We start from the raw sequence: 23147 nt of genomic DNA, 5'->3' as shown, positions 1-23147 counted from the left end.
ACAGTCAATGTTTGTGTTTTGATAAACAGGGATCAAATGTTCTCAAGCACACACATAACATTTTTGATTTTTTCCCCATTTTTAGAGCAAACTTCCATTCTCCTTTTGTATTCTTTCATAAACATGGAAAACAAATGGATGTAATGCAATTTGGCACAGCAAATTTAATTCAAGGTAAAATTTTACACTGTAATGTTAATCATTATGTAATCTCAAGAGTATACTATGCAACATGTGACAAGTACATGTTTAAAAAATTACGAAATACAACATTTAAATTCTTTTGTTTTTTAGTTTTATATATATATATATATTCCAGAGATGCAATAAAAATTGTAAATATTTATCACAATTCTGATTTATAATGCAATTGTTTTGATTCCAATAGTGATTGAAATAAGAATATTCAGGATGGTAGGATTTGAAATTTAATTTTCGAATTTTTAGTACTCAAGAATGGACTCATGTGATTGAAATAATGCATAAGAGCACACAAATTTCATTTCAATTATGAAGAGCAATTTAGTAACTTCATACCAACATGAAAGTACAGTCGAACCTCTATATATCGAACTTCCACATATCAAAATTTTCTATATATCGAAATCCCAGCAAATTTCTATGTTCATTACATAGAAAAATTGTTTCTATTTATCGAAAAAATTTCTACATATCGAATTTTTTTCAAGACATTCGTAGATTTTTTTTCCTCTTTAAACTGTTTGTCTCATGAAAAATAAAGGTTAGGGGAGAAAATTATGTTCACTAAAGGTTGTTACGAAACTCATAAGGAATCTGGGGTTGAAGGGAGTGTAGATAGGTCGTTATTTTGTTCCAGAATTCTTAAATTCCCTCAAGTTTATATCAAATGTCTTAGTTGTAACCAGTAACATTGTAAAATCAGTTTCAAGTCATCCCTTTTGTCTGTTGATTGTCGTTCCTAGTCGTTTTAGCTGCAGTAAAAATCCTTCAAGATAAGTAGATTAATTTTTTACTTTCCTCTGGATTTGTCATAACGAAAATCCCTTAATGTTGCGGATCAAGTTGAATTGACAATGAATAAAGATGTATGAAGGCGCAAAAATGTAATTTCTGTTATTTTTTTAATTAACTTTCAATTAATCCGATGCTCGTATAAATTAGAAATTAGGTTTCATACACGAAAATTAGCTTTAATTTTAATGTTTTAGGAGATTTTTAGGATAAAATAAGATTGTTTCTATACATCGAAATTTTTATATATCGAATTTTTTTCCGGCAATTTGTTACTTCGATATATGGAGGTTCGACTGTACTCTCACGCGAATTGAAAAAAATAATCAAGAGAAATTTTACAAATAAAACAGTAAAATGTCATACAAAGTATTAAAAAATGTCCTTATGTGATATCTCCGTGAATTATAAAATAAAAATATTAAGTTTGAGCACAAAACACTTCCACAAATATACACCTGAAATACTTTTTTTAGGGAGGGGGGAAATATATTTAACACACAAAGAGAAAGCAAGATGTCTTGTAATTTTTTTTACAAGATGACTAGTTTCAAGACAAAATTATTTCTCACAACATATTGTTGGAAAAATATTTATCTCCAACACATAAAATAACAAATCAAATAACACATTTTCAGTAATACTTGTGACAGAATGGGAGGCCAAAAATGATTACTCATAAAATCAAAGACAAAAAAACAAATGATTAAAAAAATACTTCAATACGTAGAACAGATCATTAACACAAATTTCTCACTGGCAATTTCAAATAATATTTTGATCATACGAAAGAAACGTCAACAAAACGAGATAAAAAGCACTTATGCAAAGAAGCAAGTTTTGCACACGATTTCATTAAATAGTTAATTGAATCTCATAGGAGTATAGTGTACCAAAAAGAAAAGCTTTTCAGTTTGTGCGAAGGGCAGCCAACATACCGGAAGACTAACCTCATAAAGATTATACAAAAGGCCCTTGAAAGGTTTTCGGGGGAGCAAAGGTACAATATTGCATTTATATAGCTCACTCTTTCAGAACGTGCACGAAGCTAGACGGAAAGACGCCCCGTCTTTCCGGTTGTCCCTCAATACTGCCCTCCATCCAGTCATCGTCATCAGTTATTTCACTAATGATGATAATCACTTCGCCTTCTTTGAAAGAGAGTTCATCTTCTCTATCGGCATCGCAATCGTACAGTGCACGGCAGCGTCTTTGTTTTATCGTGTCATGCCTCTGTAACAAATAAGTTTTTTTTTATGAACTGTAGGAATTATTTGCAGAAACAGCGGCGAAAAGCAGCTTACAATATTTTATTCAGTATAATACCTTTATAAAGCCAACCTATAAAACATATAACAACACTCAAACCTGTTGTTGTGTGGTAGATAAGGACCGCATGTAAAACAATCGCATAAAAATTTTGCTCAAAATTATCCTATTAAGCACTCGTTTTAAAGATAAGTGAGTCCCAATTTGATTGAAATTTTCATATACCACTCAAAAAAAGATCGCATAAAAACAGGTTTGAGTGTAGTTTCTCAGTTTCAAATGTATTTTGCTCGCAAACATAACAATTCTTTATTAAGTTTTAAAACAGATTTTCCTCGACTCATCTTAATTCAAATTGTTTAAATGATAATATGTATTTACAGTAGAAAGGTACCAGATTGTTCTGGATAAATACTTTCTTTTGATTAAGAAACATATTTGTGAATAATAAAAGATAATTAAATAGCTACATACACATATATCTATACTATTAACATAAATATGAACTTTTTTTTTTTGAATGATTGTTTCTATTGAATAGGCTCCAAAACTACTGGACCGATTTTTTAGGGCTCGACCGATGGCATTTTTTGGCCGATGGGCCGATGTCGATTGTTTAAAGATGGCCGATGGCCGATTGCCGATTGTTTTCCTCCAAATGGCCGATGGCCGATGCCGTAGGCCGATGGCCAAAAAAAAAAAAAGAAACCTAACGGAAATACATTGATAAGATTGTCAGGGATTTAAAGGATCATTTATTCATTTTTCACTTTACTTCCTTTCTAATAATAAGGACTTGTAATAAAAAAAAATCAAATGCCGACCTAATTTCTATTTTACGATCGCCCAATTTAAACTTCACAAGTTTTTTCGGCACATCTGTACACGCATATGTACTAAAGAACATATAGACGATCAAACTATCCATTTTGATCACCTCCTCAGTTAATTATCGCAAGTTCTCTTGTGATGTCTTCATATGCGTAAACTTGCGTCACTCAGAAACGTTATGAAATAGTAAGTTGAAAACTCATACATGCGTAGTATGATCTAAAAGTTCGAGGACAAGCAATATAAGACTATACCCTGAATTGTTCACATTACCGAAGCACATCTACAAAATAATCACTTTGAACGACTATGCCAACGTTCGTTATAGCTTTTAGAAGCACTCCTGACAGCCATTTTTCACAACCTCCTGTAAAGGCCTCTTGTGCTGCTGCTTTAACTTCATCGTGGGGAAGAAGGCGACTTTCATGCTGAGGATGCTCGGTTTGATTGATCAATACTCTGATATGACAAACAAATAACATGACGTTTCGTCGGACTTAGCTCCGTGTGATTCTTACCTGTTCCCAGCAAAAAAAAAAAAAAACATTCGCATGTACGCCACTTTCTTCCGTCAGGAGAATATAAAGCTGCATCATAGTAGGTTGCGAAAAAGGCTTCCAGGAGTGTTTCCAAAAGTTATACGAACACTGGCAGAAGTACATAGTCCCTCAAGGTGACCCTTTGAAAATGGATGTGCTTCGGTAATTGTGAACTATTCTGAGTAAAGTTTTATACAGCTTGTCCCCGAAATTTTGGATCGTACTACGTACAATCTATATAGGATGTAGTTATGCCATTTTTTTTTTTTTTTTTTTGACTGTTGCATAATGATGGAAAAAGAACAGCCAAAAAAAAAAAAAAAAAGAAAGAAAGAAAAGAAGAATAAAAAAAAGGGAAGAAAAACAAAGAGACTGTTTAATAACCAACTGATTTGTTTTGTTTTTTAAATTAAACATATAACTAAGATTTCAGCAATATTGTAATAATGTATGGATTATGTACACTTTACATAGTTAAAAAAATTTTAAATTATGTTGTTTAATCATTCAAAAAAAATATGAAACCCGCCAACAAATTAAGCAGTTTAAGTGGAAAGATTGCACGTAGACATTTTTTTGTCATGAAATTAAATGAAAAAGGTAACAGATAAATTACAATATTAAATCATAATAGGAATATTTTTTATACTTATTAAAAATTTATGAATAGAAAAATTTGCATTTTTCATAAAAGCTATAACAGTGACATAAATTTTTCTGAAAAAAGAAATAGCCATGAAAAGAGTGAGGTTCTTAAAACGTAGCTACGATAAACAAACTCGATATTTACTCCAAGTTAATATTAACTGAATACATATACTACTTGATCTGATGTTTGCACACATAATATTGAACAATTTCATTGTTTAAAATCTTTTATGAAGCACTACAAGCAAGTTCAAATTAAATGTTTCAATTTAACAATAAGTTGCTGAAATTTAAAAAATTGCTTAATAGAAAATCCTCGAAACTTTTCTATAACATTATTATTAAAAATATTGATGAAAACTAAAATAACACATTCATTGTTTTATAAAAATACATGAAAATAGTTACTTACAATAGAAAAAAATCGATCGCTATCAATGATGCAAAAAAGATGGCGGCATTACGAAATAAAGATGAAACAAGAATGAGATACGCAAAATGACATTTCTTGAGCAAAATAAATAATCGCTAAATATTTAAGAAATGCTTGAAACGACGAGTGAGGGGCGGGGGGGGGGGGGGGTCACCCGCTGATTTTGGAGTAACTCACAACCTTACAACTTCGTTCCCAACTTCGGCCTCATATTTTTTTAAGTACAGAACAGCTACCACCAACGCCTCGGAAGAGTTTCTGATTCGACTTCAGCACTTCCGAAGAAAAAATTCAAAAGTCCCTTTGATTTCCGAATTATATCACCATTCAAAACGTCTTTAATCAATTTCTTACATTAATGCTCGAAATTCTTCCTAAACAATAGATTAAGTTTAAAAAAAAATCTCTAATTTTATGAATGGTGTTAGTTTTAAACAACTCGGAAGTGCAACTAGAGTTTAATTTTCAGAAATACAGGGAGGGGGGGGGGGAGCACGCAAGTGTTCTAAAAATTACCGTCGGTTCAACGGGAATCTAACAAAATGACACAAAAAACGGTTTTCGCCATCTAATATTTATTTCCATGGTCTCCAATTCGGCAATATACACTCTATAACAAAAAAATCAATGCATCAAGAAGCAATCATCCGATTGCTTTGGAATTTTGTATGGCATGATTGTTTTGACCAGATGTGCAAGTGATTAAAATTTGGTGTCCAATAAATGAATAGTTTGATCTCCAGCACATTGAAACTGGGCATCCAGCAGATGTATATAAAGAGCAGTTCTTCAACAGGTTGTTAACACTTTCGGTTTGATTGCGATACAGATTACCTTTTCAACAACTTAAAAGTGCCTCGCCGCATGATTCGTGCTCATTACGAGCAACTGTCAGAGTTTGAACGAGGTCGTATCATTGGATTGAAAGAGGACCGGAGTTGGTCAAATCGGAGAATCGCTCGTCATTTGAGTCGAAAGCGATGTGGCGATTCGAAGATGCTGGCAAGGATAGATGGAAAATGGCAGAGTTTCAGCGTCAGGATGTTAGCGGTCGACCTAGGGTCACAACAGATCGTGATGACAGAGTGATTGTCCAATCAGCTGTCCACAGCGCTTTCTTACTGCACAGTGATACGTCGACGACATCCTAAGACCTGTTTTGTTGCCATTCCTTTTGCAATACCCCTCGGCTGGTTTTCAGCAGGACAATGCCAGATAACATACGGCATGTGTTGCTATGAACTGTCTGCAAGCTGGTCAAACTCTTCCGTGGCCTGCCAGATCGTCAGATCTCTCTACCATCGATCATGTCTGAGATATGATGGAATGGCGATTGCATCTGGCAAGGAATGTTGATAACCTCGTTCGACAACTGGAGCGAATTTGGCCGGAAATACCGCAGGACAACCTCCGGAAAGCTTTATCGGTTGTTTCCCACGTCGTGTTTCAGCTTGTATCCAGGATAGAGGCGGGTCAATACCTTATTGAACTTGTTACTGTAACTCTGACATAAATTATTCAATTATTCTAAGAATTTAATCATTTACTATTATGTGCATTGTCTTCCTATCCACCAATTTTCGTCTCAATCGGATCACTCCTTCTTGGTGCGTCGATTTTTTTGTTATAGAGTGTATCGAGTGTATCACCAAATGGTCGTCATTCTGAGACGCTATATTAGTTTTTGTACTTGAAATAAGTAATTAATAGCCACAAAAAAATGAGTAAATAGGCTTTTTAGAACACTCGATCGAAAACAAAAAGGGAAGTGCACAACTGGAACGTACGCATACCCCACATGCGAAATTTTAACCTTCTACAGCACACCATTTTTGAGTTATGACTTATGAGAGATACATACGTACATCCAGCCGCAAGAAACAACGCAATAATTAACTTGCTTCGTACCTGAATGCAGTATTAAAAAACTCTTTCAGGGGTGACTAAAATAGAAATTCATACGGAAGTTTAAGTAAACAATTATCGGTATGTAAAAATAATGGAGGCAAGGCACTTAGTATGGCAGTCCTCGATATAAATACAGTTTGTAGTCAGTTGTGACTCTGAATAGGAATAAGAAGTAAAACAATTTTATATATAAAACAGTAAACTCCCTTTGCTTTGCATTAAAAAGTAAAAACAGCAAAGGTCTTTTTTTTTCGAAAACATCGGCCAATTCCATCGGCTTTTCGATGTTTTTAAGGCCGATGGGCCGATGTTTACTGCAAGTTAGCATCGGCCGCCGATGTCGATGCCGATGGCTAAATTGTTGAAACCATCGGCACCGATGCATCGGTCGAGTCCTACGATTTTTTACCAACCTTTTCACAACAGAAAGCTACATTATCAGGAAGTAACATAGACCATAATCTATATATATAAAAAATGAATGTTTGTCTGTATGTCATCCATGAACTCAAAAACTACCCGGGCAGATTTGGCTGAAACTTTCACCGTTTGTTATTTTTGGTACTGGGAAATGTTTATAGACCAGTTCGAAAAAAATCCGATCGATAGTTCCTTTTTTATTCCAATTTAAGTCACAATCCATTGGATAAATACGAATAAAATTATCGGCTGCAGAAATTAATTCGCGTGAAAGATCTCATTGATAAGAAAGTTAGCTGTTGCCATTTTTCTTGAGTTTGAACAAATAAATTCTTTCTGTATTTGTTTTATGGCTTTTCATGCAACAGGGAGATTTAAAAACTTTTTCTATTTGATATTTTTAGCGATTGATTGATCTTGCAAACTGCGTGAGTACAAAATTTGAGTATAGTCACGGCTTCACTTGATACCTGGACCGATTATTATGAAAATTGCTATATATATGTATTTTTCCACGGAGAAGGTGCATAATATGCTCATTGAAGCCACTCGCCACCAGGTGGCACTGCAGAGTAGCAACTTCTGCCCCGTTCAACCGATTGTCATGAAAATCAGTATAATGATGTATTTTTTTGTTGGCGTAGCAACGCGCGTCGGGTACAGCTAGTTTATTTATAAAAAACTTATAGTTAGTTAGTTATAAGTTATTCAATATTTTATGTAATTTTTAGCAGTTTTTAGTACTTTTTATGCCACAGACTCCAAACCAATTGTGCCAGAAAAACACTTTTTTTTTACAAAAATGTAGGAAATTTAATTTTAAGTATAATGAAAAAAAAAAAGTTTTTTCAAATGGAGCAATTTTTATATTTTTTATGAATTTTCGAAAAACCCTTTATTTTGCATTTTTTTATGGGTTTAATTTTTTGCTTAAAACATTGTACAAAAAGTATCTAAAATTAAACCATGTAATAATAAAAACATTTCATCTTCTTCAGAAAAAAGAAAAATTTTCAAAAATATGCAACAGTTTTTTTTTTTTATTATTTTAATGCAGAGCACGGCATAACTTCTAAGCATAGCCAAAGTTTTGCGATCTTCAATTCACGATGATGTATGGCCACGTGATCTAACTGCAGCATTTGCTTTTGCTTAATCTTTTTTTCCTTTAGGGATTTTATTCCCCCCCCCCCTTTAATTTTTCTAAATTACACTTGGATTTAAAGCGAATAAAGCGATGGAACCTTAGTGGTGCTGAGGGGTGCAATTGCACGTAATTCTGATCACTGAGTGATTCTTCAGCAAGGACCCCCCCAAGTAAGCGTCAATGGCAAATTCCTAATAAGAGTAATATCAGGCCAGCCTACTGACTTGTCTTTGGTGTAAAGTGAGACTAGTATTAACTGTATTAGCAATGCTTTGATTATGTGAAGAAATAAAATTTAAGAGTTCTCGGTATCTCGAGTCCTCGTTCCTGTAGCCTCAGACTCAGCAGTGTGCTTTGGGCCGCAGGTCAATATTTAAGCCCTTGAGAGCAAAATTGGTGTTAGTCAATTTAAAAAAAGAAGATTTTGATTGACTGGTTTAGTAGCTACTTTGGCACAAAATCCCTACTGCTGTTCCGTTTTATGATTAATGTTTATTGGCAAATGGTGTAAATCCAGACTTCACACTGCATTCTTTTGAAGTAGACGAGATTCAAACTAATTTCTGATGGCGTAAAAATACAAATTATAAAAAAGTTGACAGTGCTTTTGCTCTCAAGGCCTTATTTGTAGCATCATTCTTATTAGCATAATATTCTACTTGTTTCACTAACTAAAACTTCAAAAATAATAATGAATAACCAGAAGACAAACATATTTTATCATGAGAAATCATAAAAGAGAGAACTTGAACACTTGTGTAATAGAGATAATTATAGTTAGAAGTGAAAAAACTAACTTTTCTTGGAGGAGGTACAGGTGTTTGGCTTTGACTACTGTTTGAGTCACATGACTGAGGTAAGCTGTCTGATGACTGTCCATTGCTCAAAGTCTCTACAGTTTCATTTAAAGCAACTGGGAAAAAAAAAAAAAAAAAAAAAAAAAAAAAAAAAATCCAACAATTGTACTACAGTAAGAAAAATATGTTGGCAAGAATTATTTTCTAAAAAATATATTTGATTAAAATATATTTGATGCATAATATTCTAGTAATATACTACACAATAAGCATAAAACTCAGAACAAGTGCAGTAATAATCCGCTGTATTTTTCAGAACAGAATAAAAAAAAGAATATTATACTTTATTGCCTGTTTATGATAAGCAATTAATTTCAGAAAGAATAGAAAATACAGTCGAACCTCCATATATTGAACTTTCACATATCAAAATTTTCTATATATTGAAGTACGAGCAAATTTCCATGTCCATTACATAGAAAAATTGTTTCTATATATCGAAAAAAATCTCTAAAATTTTACATTCATAGATTTTTTTTCCACTTTAGACTGCTTTTCTCATGAAAAATGAAGGTTAGGGAAGAAAATTACGTTTACTAAAAGTTGCTATGAAACTCACTAGGAATCTAGGGTTGAGAGGCATGTAGATAAGTCGTTGTTCCAATTCTCTCAAGTTTATTTAAAATCTTAGTTGCAACTAGTAATACAGTAAAAATCAGTTTCAAGTTATCCCTATTGTCAGTTGATTATTATTCCTTGTATTTTTAGTTTCAGTGAAAATCATTCAAGTTAAGTAGCTTGATTTTTTTTTACTTTTCGCTCGATTATATTGTCAAAACGAAAATTCCCAAATGTTGCGGCTCAATTTAAATAAAAGAAGAATGAAGATGTATGAAAGAGCAAAAATCTATGTCATTTCTGGAAAATTTAGTTTTTTCGCAAGCGAAGTTCCTTGCTATTATGAGAAATCCGAAAACTGTAAGGAAAGTGCCGAAACTTACAGAAAACTCATTAAAAAAACATGAAAGAGCATTACAGTTGGTGAAAATTAGCTTTAACTTTAATGCTTTAGGAGATTTTTAGGATAAACTTAAATCGTTTCTATACATCGAAATTTATATATACCGAATTTGTTCCTGGCAATTTGCTACTTTGAAATATGGAGGTCTGATTGTATCCCCCAAAAGTTCATCTGCAGGACTATATCTCAAAATTAAATTACAAGAGTGACTATTGAATACACAAATGGTCAATGAAACAGTTTAATGACGGTATAAGCAATTGGGATTTAAATGGAAGAAAAAATAATTGAATAAAATTAAATGCGGATGGAAAATACGTTTTTTTTACCTGGAGGCGTAGGTGGTGGAGGACATTTTGGTCTTTGAAGTGACCCTGTGTTAGAAACAATGGCTTTTTCCAGACTGGAGAAGATATAAATGAAAAAAATAAATAAATAAATAGAAATACCTATAAATTATTTCTTACAAACCTAACAGATTCTGTGAACTTTAGAACTTTTTCAATGCACTAGTTCATGCTATTGTAATAAGAATAAATTGCAAGCTAGATAACTAATTCAACAATATTTATATTCAAAAAAACATTCTATGAAAAAAAAACCCATTTAAAATTTTATGAGCAAGCAATATAAACTCATATCATTTTCCGTTATGTGCGTGTGTGTGATCTAATATTCATTCTTTATAATTTTACAAAACTTTGAGCTGTTTTTATAATCAAAAGCATATTTAAAAAATTGACATATGTAGGATTATTTTGCCTTTGCTTAGAGAATATTATCTAATAAATAAGGCTTCTTTCAAATAAAATATTCTGATAGAAATATAGAATACTTTCTATACCTTTTGAGCATAGGATATTCAGAAGATTTTGGCTGCACTTGTTTGGCACCTGGTGCTAATATTAAAAACAAGAATGAAAACTTAGTCACAGATATAAAAAAAAAAAAGAAAAAAGTGAATAACAAAACAGAAGAAAAGTTCATCATGAAAATTATTGATGTTAACATATTTGGCAATTCTTTTAGGAACAGATGATAATACCGATACTGATTTACGGTTCACCTCGGGTACTAAAACTGCTAAAAAGAGATGTCAGCTTGATATTGCAATCTTTAGTTTAACCATGGAAAAAACATGGTTTAAACATGGAAAAAAATTTAACCTTCAGGATCTGAATGACTCGTTAAATACAGTTAGCTCACAAGTCTTCACAACAATCAAAAATTGAAAAGTTCGAGTTAGGTAATGGACCATAAAAATCTGGTAAAAATTAATTTATCTTTAGCTCTTAAATGTTCTTAATCGAAACATATTAAATTCGGCTGACCACCAAACCGGAACATCTGCCTAGCACCCCAGAGCTCTTGGTCAGGAAGACTGAAAGGGGCACAGAAGGCCTTGTCCCCCATGGGCTGTTGTGCCACTGGGTTTTTTTTTTTTTTTTTATTCAATGATGTAGGTCTGATGCTCAGGGGCTCTTGCTCTATTAGTGTTGTAAATATACTTTTACCCCTCCTTATTTGCAAGCTGTTAAAATTTATCATCAATTAATCATCGGCATGTCAAAACCAGTGTTCTTTTTTTTAGAATTTCGGCTTTTTTTTCTAACTTGCGTCATTCTAGTTTGATTATTTACAATATTTTTTTTTTTTTGAAATCTATATTTGAAAATATGTGTGTAATACATATTTACTATTTAATCTCTTTATTCTTTGGTTGTACACCAAATTGAGTTTTGTACTTTAATTTTATTATGCAGTCTGAATAATTTAAGTTTTCAGTAATCCGAGTTGGTGTTAGTTAGAATGAACTTGGATTATTGGGGCTCTATATGCAATCCAGTTAGGTTCATTAAAATCTAAACATAATCCAGTTATTATCAAATTCAAAAGCAGATCATTAACAATTCAGTGAAAAATATAATCCATTCATTTAACTAAATAAGCAAATCTTTATGACTTAAAATTTTTCAGTTAATATAGTTCAGTCATCAAAAAATGCTGAAATTTGGCTAGTGTTGTGAAAAATCACTAGAATTTTACTGAAATATCAAAAATCTAAAACTGATTGGAAGAAAGGAAATCATCATTAAAAAATGCATTAAAAGAGTAAAATCATAAATGCTGCAAGTTTTTTTTTTCTTTTTTCTTTTATATATATATATATATATATATAACAACAATTGAGAAAATAATCTATAAAGTTGGCAGGTATGATAATAGCCTCCACCATTATACTTTCCTGTTCCACTTTTCCCATTTTGTTAAGGAATGATTAGAAGGAAAAGACAAGCAAAAAACAAACAAAACAGCTCTAGCAGCAAGCAATGAGTTAAAATTTAAGGAGCAAGAAAACAAAATACAAAGGAGTAAATATTCATATTAGTGATGGGCATAATCGAGTGCTCATAATCGAATCACTGGATTATTCAAGATCACTCGAGAACTCGATATTATCATGAGTACTCGATTATCACAATTTTATTTTGTAGTAAGTTACCGCCCTAAGTCAGGGCTAAGGCAGAAATACTCAAAATACACCGCCAGCTCAGTTATTTCATCCGATTACAGCAGTTTCATGCTTTTTAGCACTCATCAGCCCAGAATAGGAATCACATGAGTTGGAGGCGAAAATCCTCTTAAGGGAGCCAAGATATTGATTCCTATTCCAAGCTGATGAGTGCTAAAAAGCACGAAACTTGCAGTCCTCGGATGGAATAACTGAGGTGGCGGTGTATTTTGCGTATAACGATTTCAATTAGCACAGCTCAAGTTCTCGATGTCAAAAGATCTCGATTATTGAATTGCTCGTGGTATCTCGATTTCAAAAGATCTTGATTATAAAACACTCAGGTTCTCGATGTCAAAAGATTTCAATTATCAATGGCTCGAGTTCTCGATTTCGGAAGATCTTGACTATCGGAAGAACTCGATTCCCGATATTTTGATTTTCAACAGTTCTCGTTTTATTCCCCATCACTAATTCATATAGGATGCTATTTTCCTACCAAAGGTAATTGCAGCTGTCTGGTGGAGCCTTAAGCTATCACCATTGAAGCTGAAGTCTATAGACGTGCTGGAATTGTTGCTAGAATGCGAGCTGCAGGAAACTAGGTCTGTGGAATGATTTCGCCGATGGATGACCCCCGAAGGGGGTCTGGGTAAGGCCCGGGTCGGAAGGAGTGCGGGAATGGCAGGGAGTTGCAGGACTGTTGTTGCCCACTAGTTTGGGAAGGTTGAGGGGGGAGCTGCACGTTTCTTCATGCTCCCATGGGAGCTCAAACCAGGGACTGTGGGAAATTAAAAACATTAAGGTCTAAGCAAAAGGAGCAAAAGGTATAGCAGTTAGTGGGAATGGAATAAATTAATGAAATACCAAAGAAGCTATGGAAATTATGAAATTGCAAAAGCTGTTTTTAAGCCATTGAAAGACAGATTTTATTTGGCAGGGGCTAGGACCCTGGGTAATGCGGCATATACAAAGTCTTTCAAAAAGATCAGACTCGACTGCAAGTCGTACTCTATCTTCAACTTCATTTAGGCAAAATTTAAAAAAAATTAAATGAGCCAGAAATGATTGTCGCATTAAGCAATAATACTTGCAATAAATTATTTATATGTAATATTCATTCACACATTTCCATTTATTACTGTTAATAGAAACATGATTTTATATAACTAGTGTTTAAATACAAATAAAAATCCTTTCTGCTCAGCAATTCCTATCAAAATCATCTTTGGACCTATATGTCACAAAATTACACGAACTGCAATCATTTCGGAAATCTGATCTTAAAATGGAACTATCAAATTTATATTATTTGATGGCTAAGATTAACTGACATTTTACAGTCTGCCTCAGCATTATTGGCACTTGTTGGAAAGAGTCCCAAAATATGAAATCCCTGGTAAATGAAGAGGGCAGTAAACAGGATCAGCTAAACAAAACTTCCACAGAGTGCACATTACTGGGGAGGTTATCATAAGAATTTTCATTTGATTTTTTAATTATTTTTTATTATAAGCAAACAAAGAGGCTTCAGGAAAAAAAACTTGTTTTGTCACAGCTTTATTATAGCAACCCCTCTGTACCTTCTCCTATTTTCAACCAGTTTTGAAATGGACTTACCCAAAGACAATTCTGACAATCCTGAGGTGCACTATATATGTATTCAAAACAATATGACCTAAACAACGTACACATCTTATATCTTTAAACGAGCAATTCTTGTGGGTATGTATATATTTCTTAACTCGGAAACGGCTCTAACGATTTCGGTGAAATTTCGGATTTAATTGTAGTTTAGCATTCTAATTTCATCTATATCAGTGTTTTTTCTGTAAAAACGCGAATTTTTACAAAAAAAAAGTTTTTTAATATAAAGTCTAATTAAGTTAAGCCTTGAAGTAAACTGTGAATTGACGCATCAGGCAGACGATTTGCGACCATAACAATGAAAATATGTCTCTTCTCGCTTTAAAATTTTAAACTTGCTTAGGGGTTGCCAGGCTTGGCTGATATTAGCCCACTTTGGCTCATTTCAATCACACTTGACTAAAAACAAATTCAAAAGCACTATGTAAGTCGATGTAAGGCTTTTTTTTTTTTTTTTAAGCAAAAACTATTGCTTGACCCTCTTATTTTATTTACTTATATCCTTTTTTACACATCAAATAGTTTTATATGTTTTTTTTAAATCACACATCTAAATTTTGTTTCAAAAAAAACATATGTCTAGAGACTTTATGTTTTGTTAACACAGTTGTTATCATTTGTTGGAATGGTTTGTGGATCATTAGTTTTGATGGATATCATGCTCTATGTAGCATTTTCTGGCGTAAAGTGACCAACTACACTAAAAGTACTTATTAAAAAAGAAAATCCTCGATTGGGATAAAATCGTAAAACGCATCATAGTATGGAAGGAAGTATTCGGTAAAAACCGATTTCACCATAGCAAAAACTGGCTCCAAGGTCAAAATATTTTAATTACCGACAAGAAAATTGTATAGCGGAAACAAATGTAACAGATAGTTTAAAACAAAATGTTGATTTAATTACATTCAAAATCTTCTTTGTTTGATACTTAAGTGTTATAAGAAGGTCGAGTGCTTAATATTTTGTTAACGTGAAGCTTTTCAAGTATATTTGGAAAAGTATTGAACCTTAAAAAAAATACGAGTTGACAAAAAAATAATCCTTTTAAAGCCGAGCGAGGCTCGGTCGTCCAGATACTAAGCTTAAAACATTAGCAAAATTTAGGTCTTCTAGAATTATTTTAATGCCTTTAAGTAAGAAAACAATACATAAAGACCTAATTACTTTTAAAGCGTATTCAAGAATGACTTTTTTCAAAGCAAATAGGGACTTTTTAGGGAATGTGAGGAGCCCTGCTTATAGATTGGAGACTAAAAGTTGTCATCATTGCCCTTGTATCAAAAGATATCTTTTGACAAAGGTAAGAAGAGCAAAGTACCTTTTTTGAAGATAGCAAAGAAAAATTCAAAACGCATGAAAAAAAAAAAATAATTTTAAAAAGTTACACACTACCAAAGAAATTATCTTGTTACCATGCACTACAAGGCAGAAATAGTGCACTCTCTTGGTCTGTACACTCCCTAATGTGACCACCCCAATATTCTGAACACATTTTGATGGTCACGGCAAATACACATCCATTATCCAATCTTCCTCTATGATGAACGCCCCACAATCGGCTGAACACTTTTGTTCGGTCCCATGAGTGTTCAGATTAGACAGAATCTACAGTATTAGTAAATGAATGAATTGATTCATTGTTTAAAGAAAAGAAAATTATTCAATGCAGAAATGAAGTAGATTTAAAATGATTTAAAAATAAAAGGAACCATAATGTGAAGATTAAAGTAATCTTTATTCATTCTTTAACATCAACCAGCATGGTGGCTAAGATGCTTGTATGCTGCATTTCTTACTAAGATTGCAAGAACTCTGCAAAAATTTACAGTTAAGCATCTTACAATAATCTAGGTACACAGAATCACATTTTAGTTCATGCGGTTAGCAAATCTTCATTGGCACTTTTCTTTTCGTGCTTTGTTTTTAGCAGAAATTAAATAAGCAAGCTTGTAGGGTGAAACTAAAGTACAACAGATAACAAAAAAAAGGAAAAATTTGCAGATATTGCTCTTTATTTTCCCATGGCAGTATATTCCGTCTTTCAATTTCGTTTTTACGTACATGGCCAAGTGTTTTCAACTAATTCGAATGAATTACAATGTAAAATAGTTGATTTTTTTAAGCATAGAACTACTATGTACATTGAGCACGGTCAGTTAGAAATTTGCATCAATGGCGGATGAAGGGTCTCATTTTCAAGATTAAATCCTCTAATTTCTTTTAAAAAGAAAGAAAGAAAAAAGAACCTATGAGCTGTCAGCACACTCACACATACAGATTTTTTTTAAAAAACGGCATTTGAGTGAGACTAAAAGTTTATTTTATGTGAATTCATGCAGTTAAATTTTCACTGAAATATACTTATAACATTTAAACAAAATTCAATGCATGCATTATTTAAGTCCACACAAAGTGAAAATTTATGCATACAATTAGATACCCAAAAGAATTTTCCCAAAATACCTTTTCTGTAAACACTTCTTTGGTATTTCATCAATTTTAGTTAGAATTTGCTACAAGGAAGAGTAAATTTAAAATAAAAACAATTCAAATATTTAATTTCGATATTTGTTTCATAATTATGCTTATTTAAACCTTCATACCATTATAAGTATATTAATAATCCAATGAAATAAAAATATTTTAGACATTCACATAATGACAAGTCATTAGACATGCCAAATTCTGCAAACTGCAACAATATGCTAATATTAGCCCTAATCTATAGAACCTAATATTTAAGGAGTCTAAGGACTTTTAACCTTCATAATTTTCGACTTTCTGGAAAAAATATATGTTATGCATAATTTAATTCTGAACAATTTGATGCCTAATTTATTACCATATGCAAAAAACTTTTCAAGTTATCGTAAACATGCGTAACCATTCCCCATAGAGATTTATGTTAACAGCTGCTGTTTAAGCCTCTTTTCTTCAGGTGCCGGTTTTGCTGGTTTCTCGTTTTGCGTGCGTGATGTCTCAAAAAGTTTCTTATATATTTACTTAAAACATTTAATACGTGTTTGTCTGGTTTAGTTTTACGATCTGAACAGAAATTTATTTATTTCTTTTAAATTAATATTTGTTTATTTATTTATTTTTTTGAAATTTTATTAGTTGATATCAAAATTTTCCAAAATTTTGGGCGAAAAAATATATATTTTTTTAACATTAATTTCATTTTCAGTTAAAATTAAGGTTCAGATCATAATAATAAACCAGAAAAACATGCATGAAAAGTTCTACGGAAATGTATAAGAAACTTTCTGAGATATCACGCACACAAAATAAGAACCCGGCACCTGAGAAAAAGAGGCTTAAACAGAGTCTGTTAACATAAATCTCTATGGGGAAAGTTTACGCATTTTTATGATAACTTAAAATTTTTTTTTGCATATTGTAATAAAAAAGGTGTCAAATTGTTCAGAATTAAATTATGCATAACATATATTTTTTCCAAAAAGTCTAAAAGTTTGAAGGTTAAAGGTCCTTAGACCCCTTAAATAAACCACTCAAATTACAATAGTTTACATAATAACTTAGAACTGTAAATTAGTATATTTTTCAATATTATAAAATAAAATACTCCAGCAACTGTTACCAATGCAGCATATTTTAAAACTTCATAATGATTCCTTAAATACTATAATTTAAAATTTCTGCTAGCATATTAGACAAATTTAAGTTACTATTTTAATAAGCAAGTTGTGGGCTCAATGTAAAAGCAATCACTTACAGATTAAAATTAGCTATCCTGCTCTAGAAAAGCTTAATGCCATACCTAATTTCACTTGTAGTGTGATAAATGCACAGGATTAGCAATATACAAAATTTACGACTACTATTGCAAAGTTCTTATTTTACACATCTAAATTTAAAAATCATTTAAGACTAGAATTAATTTTTTGTAATTTAAAGAAGCTATACTTTTATTTACCAAAACAATAATCAATATATTTTAAACGTATAAATATGACAGTAATTTATCTTACAATAAAAAGTCCTATAAAAGAAATAAATTAAAAATATCTGACATTTTAAAGAAATAAACTTTCTAGGTAACTTACTAAATGGTTTTTTGTTTTGTGGAGGAGGTGGTGGGGGCATTGTGCGTGGTGTAACAAGTGGACTTTGCTTCACAGTTTCGCTTACAGAACTGGACCTGCTCGTTAAAGATTCATTCCCAACAACACTGGACGGCCGAGAACGATTTACATGTTCAGGAGTTACTTGGCCTCCCTGGAACATTAGAACAATTAAATAACAAGTGGCAGAATACCATGATTTTTTTTCTTAACTTATTGCTTCATAAAACAAAAATTCGGGTTTATACCAACAGTTGATTTTATTGAGGAAATGTTTAAAATATCATTCAATTAAACCTAATAAAATTATTGTATATTACTCTCACAAAAGATAGAAACAAATAAAAATACAAAACTTACTTTCTCATCTGCATCTTCATCACTGAAATCTGTTGAGCCATCTTCTTGCGACAAACCCCAATCAATATTTACATTTTCAAACAAGGTCTTTTTGTTCTGCATTGCATGCTCTAGCTAAACAGATAAATTCAACAAAAGATGAGGCTCACATTTTCATAAAAACTTATGATTCTTATTGTAGAATACATTACCACTAAAAGCGTTTATAATTTACACTCACCATGATAACTAAATAACAATTTCCGTCTGTTGAGATCAGAAGACACTTATTTAAAAGCAAATCTTTTATTCAGTATGTTATAATGTACAGCATGAATTTCATGGCTACGAGCTTTGTAGCTAACAAAATTGACGGCATAACCTTTTAAAAAAAAACTTCTAGTTTCCTTACCTTATAAGTACGGAACATTTGCATAATTCAGAATTTTACAGTTCACTGTTTACAGTGATACTTTTCACTTTAAATATACAGTGAAACCTGTGTAAGTTGACCACTTGCAGTGCAGTACTTTGGTGGTCAACTTAGACAGGTGGCCAACTTGTAGAGAATAGTAATGATTTTTTTTTTTTTTATTTCAATTTCTTGCCCCATGCATTCATTTTTTAACTAATTGGAACACTTTAAACTCACTTTCATTGTTTAACGTTACTTTAAAACAGCAAGAAAAATGTTGTTTGAACATTTTTAGAGGTTATTTACCAGAATGACGTGTAAGGTATCATACAATTTTAAAATTTCTGTAAGTCGATCAAAAAAAAAAAAAAAATCTCATTGCTTATTAAAAACTACTTACTTGAAATTAACAATTCCTAAAAATTCATAACAAGTTCCCAGGTTTTTTCTTAAATGTCTGGTTGCTTATTCGAGCCATAACTGATAAAACTTTTAGTACAATCTAATGCTTTTGCCAAGTGGTCAACTTACAAAGGGGTTTTTACAATGCTCCAAACCAAAGCTGGTGTATATTAGTGGTCAAGATAGACATGTGGTCAAGATAGAGAGGTGGTCAAGTTACAGAGGTTTTCCTTCATTATGTAAGATAGGACTAATTCCGTTCCTGACAAAAACGGTGAACTTAGACAGGTGGCTAACTTACAAAGGTGGTCAACTTTACAGGTTTTACTGTATAAGAAAGAAAATGCAAGGGGTTTACTTTCAAATGTACGTATGAAAAAAACGATGAAATAATTTAAATAATTCTTCACACTTCACACAAGTATTTTCCAACCTTGTTACTCTTACTGACTACCAAACAGTACAACCTTAGGAGTCACGGATTTGAAACATACGTCTGCAGTAATCTGCAATTTGTGCTTTTTGACGTTGTTCATTCTTACTTTACTTCTCAGCACAAAGCTACAGATGGGGGACAAAATAATATGAATACCTGTGAAATAAGGAAAAACCTTTATTGATAGGGGGTTGGACCACCCTTTGATTGAAGAACAGATTGAATGCGACGGGGTATAGATGCATAAAGGTCATGGACAACATTTAAAGGAATATTAAGCCATTCCTCCTGCAGAATGGTCTCTAATTCCGAAAGTCCGGATGGAGGTGGAAATCGGGAACGAAGTTTGGACTCGAAATATCCCCATAAATGTTCAATAATATTTAAGTCCGGAGACTGAGGGGGCCAGGCGAGATGTTCAACTTCACTGTCATGCTCTTCGAACCATTCTTGGACACATCTGGCAGTGTGTATGGGGGCGTTGTCATCTTGAAAGAGCGGTCGCTCTCCAGGGAACACAGTCTGGACAAACGGATGGACATGATCCTCTAGAATGCTCAGATAGTGATTAGATTTGACACGCCCATGCAGAACAACAAGTGGCCCAAGACCACGGCAAGATATCGCACCCCATACCATAATTGAGCCACCCCCATGCTTCACAGTCGGCAAGACGCATTCAGGATTAAAGGCTCCTGAGGGCGTTCGCTAGACATAAACGCGCCCGGTAGTCTGAAATAGGGTAAATGATGATTCATCAGACCATATTACCTGTTGCCACATCTGTGGGGACCAAACTTTGTGGTCTCTGCACCATTGGCGTCGCTTGAAAGCATTAGTTGCTGTCACCAAGGGTTTTCGAATTGCCACTCTGCCATAAATGTTCGCAGCATGAAGTTCCCTTTTGACAGTTTTTGTTGAAATGGGGTCCTGGAGATGGCTGTTCATTTCAGATGTTATTTCGGATAAGGATTGCTTGCAATTTCAGGCTACTATGCGCTTCAAAGCTCTTCTATCTCTATCAGCAAGCTTTGACTTTCGACCACTGTGGTGCTTTGAAGACGTCGTCTTACCTTCTTTCGTGTATGCTGTCATAACCTCTAACACCGTACCTCTTGCACACCCCAAAAGCTTTGCTGTTTCCGTAACTGATGCTCCACTTAAACGCGCCCCAACAATCATTCCTCTTTGGAATTCTGTAAGATCTAACATCTCAACTTATTACAGAAATTTAGAACCAAGCACGCAGCATTTGTGACTACTGTTAAGACACTGATAGGTTCCTCTTCACGCTCACCAGGTGGCAGACTTCTGTTGCAGGTGGTGTGGCTGTACTATAGGTGTGAAATACCGCATACTTTTTCATAGGTGTTCATATTATTTTGTCCCCCATCTTTATCTTAAGATATAACAATGTTTAATTGTACAAAAATTGAAAATCATTGCATACACATGTTTCAAGGCTACAAGGAAACCCTTTTCAAGGCAAAATAAATGAACTTATGGATGAAGAAACCTCTGACAAAAGACCTTTGTTGTATGTTTTTTCCGTTGTGCTTTTTTTAGCTCAGACAATTGATGAATAATTTTTTTAATTCTTGATGAAGGTTACAGTAGGTACAAAGGTAACACATATTTTATTCTGCATTCATGAGAAAGCATTAAAAAAAAAAAGATATATTAAATTTTTTCTCAATATTACTTACCAGCTCAGCACAAGTAAGGAAGTCTTTTTCTTTGGCAATATCTAATGGAGTCTTTCCTTCCCTGTTTTCAATTTGAGGATTAGCACCACTTCGCAGAAGCAATTTCATGCACTCTGCTTGATTTCTTAGAGCACAAATATGAAGGGCTGTACTCCCATCTTTGGTTTGTTTATCTAAGCTTGGACTGAAACAAAAAAAAACAAAAAAAAAAAAAAAATCCATATAGAAAAATTTAAGATTTGCATAATCGTTAAAAGCGGTATCCGGACGTAATCCCGACAAGCCAGAATCCCGACAGCCGAAATCTCGACGAACCAGAATCCCGACGGGGTCGAAATCCCGACAGGGTTGAAATCCCGACAGACCAAAATCCCGACAGACCAAAATCCCGACAGGGTCGAAATCCTGACAGACCAAAATCCCGACAGGGTCGAAATCCCGACCAACCAAAATCCCGTCAGGATCGAAATTCCGACAAGCCAGAATCCCGACAGGGTCAAATTCCCGACAAAACGAAGTCCTGACTGTCCAATATCCAGGGCAGTAGAAATCGGAGTCGGGCTGGTTTTGGGGTTGAGGAGTCGGAGTCTGTAGTCGAAGGTTTAAAATTTCAAGAGTCGGAGTCGGTCATTTTCTGTCCGAGTCCACAACTCTGCCAGTGCTGGTGGAGTCGGACTGGTTTTGGAGTAAAAGAGTCGGAGTCGAAGGCTCTCCAACTCCTCAACCCTGCAAAAATCCCAATAAGGCCTAGAAGCCCCTCAACTAGTAAATTTTCACTACAGAAATTTCGAAAGAATGCTAATTCAGTTTTTACTTCCTTTTACAAAAAAGGAAGTATTGTATTCGCAAAAAAAATTTCACTCCAAAATCGGCCTTAATTTCCATTTTGCTTATCCCCAAATGAATGTTGAGTTTTTTCTTTCGACCCAACCACACGTGGATACATGCGTAGGAACGTACAGACACCCGAAACATCCATTTTGACGATCCTTGAGTTAATTACAACGATTTTTCTCGTGACGTCCGTATGTATGTGTGTATGTATCTCGCATAGCTCAAAAAAATTATGTCTTAGAAAGTTGAAATTTGGTACGTAGACTCGTAGTGGGGTCTAGTTGTGCACCTTCCCTTTTGGTTGCTTTCGGATGTTCCTAAGGGGTTTTTTTTACACCTTTTTGGAGGGAAATCATTGTTAATTTCAATGCTAACTTAAGTGGTGTTATAATTTGTCAAAAACTTGGAGATATATCTTCAAGCTTTCAGCCGCGAAGTTTTCTCGCCAACTTGGCGACAAATTTGGCGATTTTTTTTTTCCAAATCTGGTTTTATTTTGGCCACTATTGGTAATATTCAGAGAGTTGACCATTAAATTACGTTAAAATGTCCAATTTTGGGAAAACCAATCTGTATAAACGTTTTTTTTGCTCCGGTTCGCAACAAAAATATTTAAAGTGTTTCTTTGCATAATCCAAGGCACTACTATAATTAAATTGACATAAAAGGTAGTCATGTGATGCACATATCAGCTAGTTATTTTATGTCCCGGGTATTTACATCACAAAGAAAACGAGCTGATGTGTGCATCACATAACTTCC

General features: G+C 33.4%; 1 protein-coding gene across 1 annotated transcript in view; it reads right to left on the bottom strand.

Moving 5' to 3' along the window:
* Positions 1-2016: 2016 nt before the first annotated feature.
* Positions 2017-23147, bottom strand: part of LOC129226598 (arfGAP with SH3 domain, ANK repeat and PH domain-containing protein-like) — an 82356-nt gene continuing 61225 nt past the window's right edge. Inside the window, exons 20-26 of the mRNA XM_054861223.1 lie at positions 21552-21735; positions 18614-18727; positions 18236-18407; positions 10851-10905; positions 10336-10409; positions 8986-9101; positions 2017-2226 (exon numbers count right to left, since the gene is read on the bottom strand). Coding sequence (XP_054717198.1) covers positions 2017-2226; positions 8986-9101; positions 10336-10409; positions 10851-10905; positions 18236-18407; positions 18614-18727; positions 21552-21735 — 925 coding nt within the window. The remainder of the gene's footprint in view (positions 2227-8985; positions 9102-10335; positions 10410-10850; positions 10906-18235; positions 18408-18613; positions 18728-21551; positions 21736-23147) is intronic.

This window comes from Uloborus diversus, chromosome 7 (genome assembly GCF_026930045.1).
Source record: "Uloborus diversus isolate 005 chromosome 7, Udiv.v.3.1, whole genome shotgun sequence".
Lineage (NCBI taxonomy): Eukaryota > Metazoa > Arthropoda > Arachnida > Araneae > Uloboridae > Uloborus > Uloborus diversus.
This window is presented reverse-complemented; position numbering and strand designations above follow the sequence as displayed.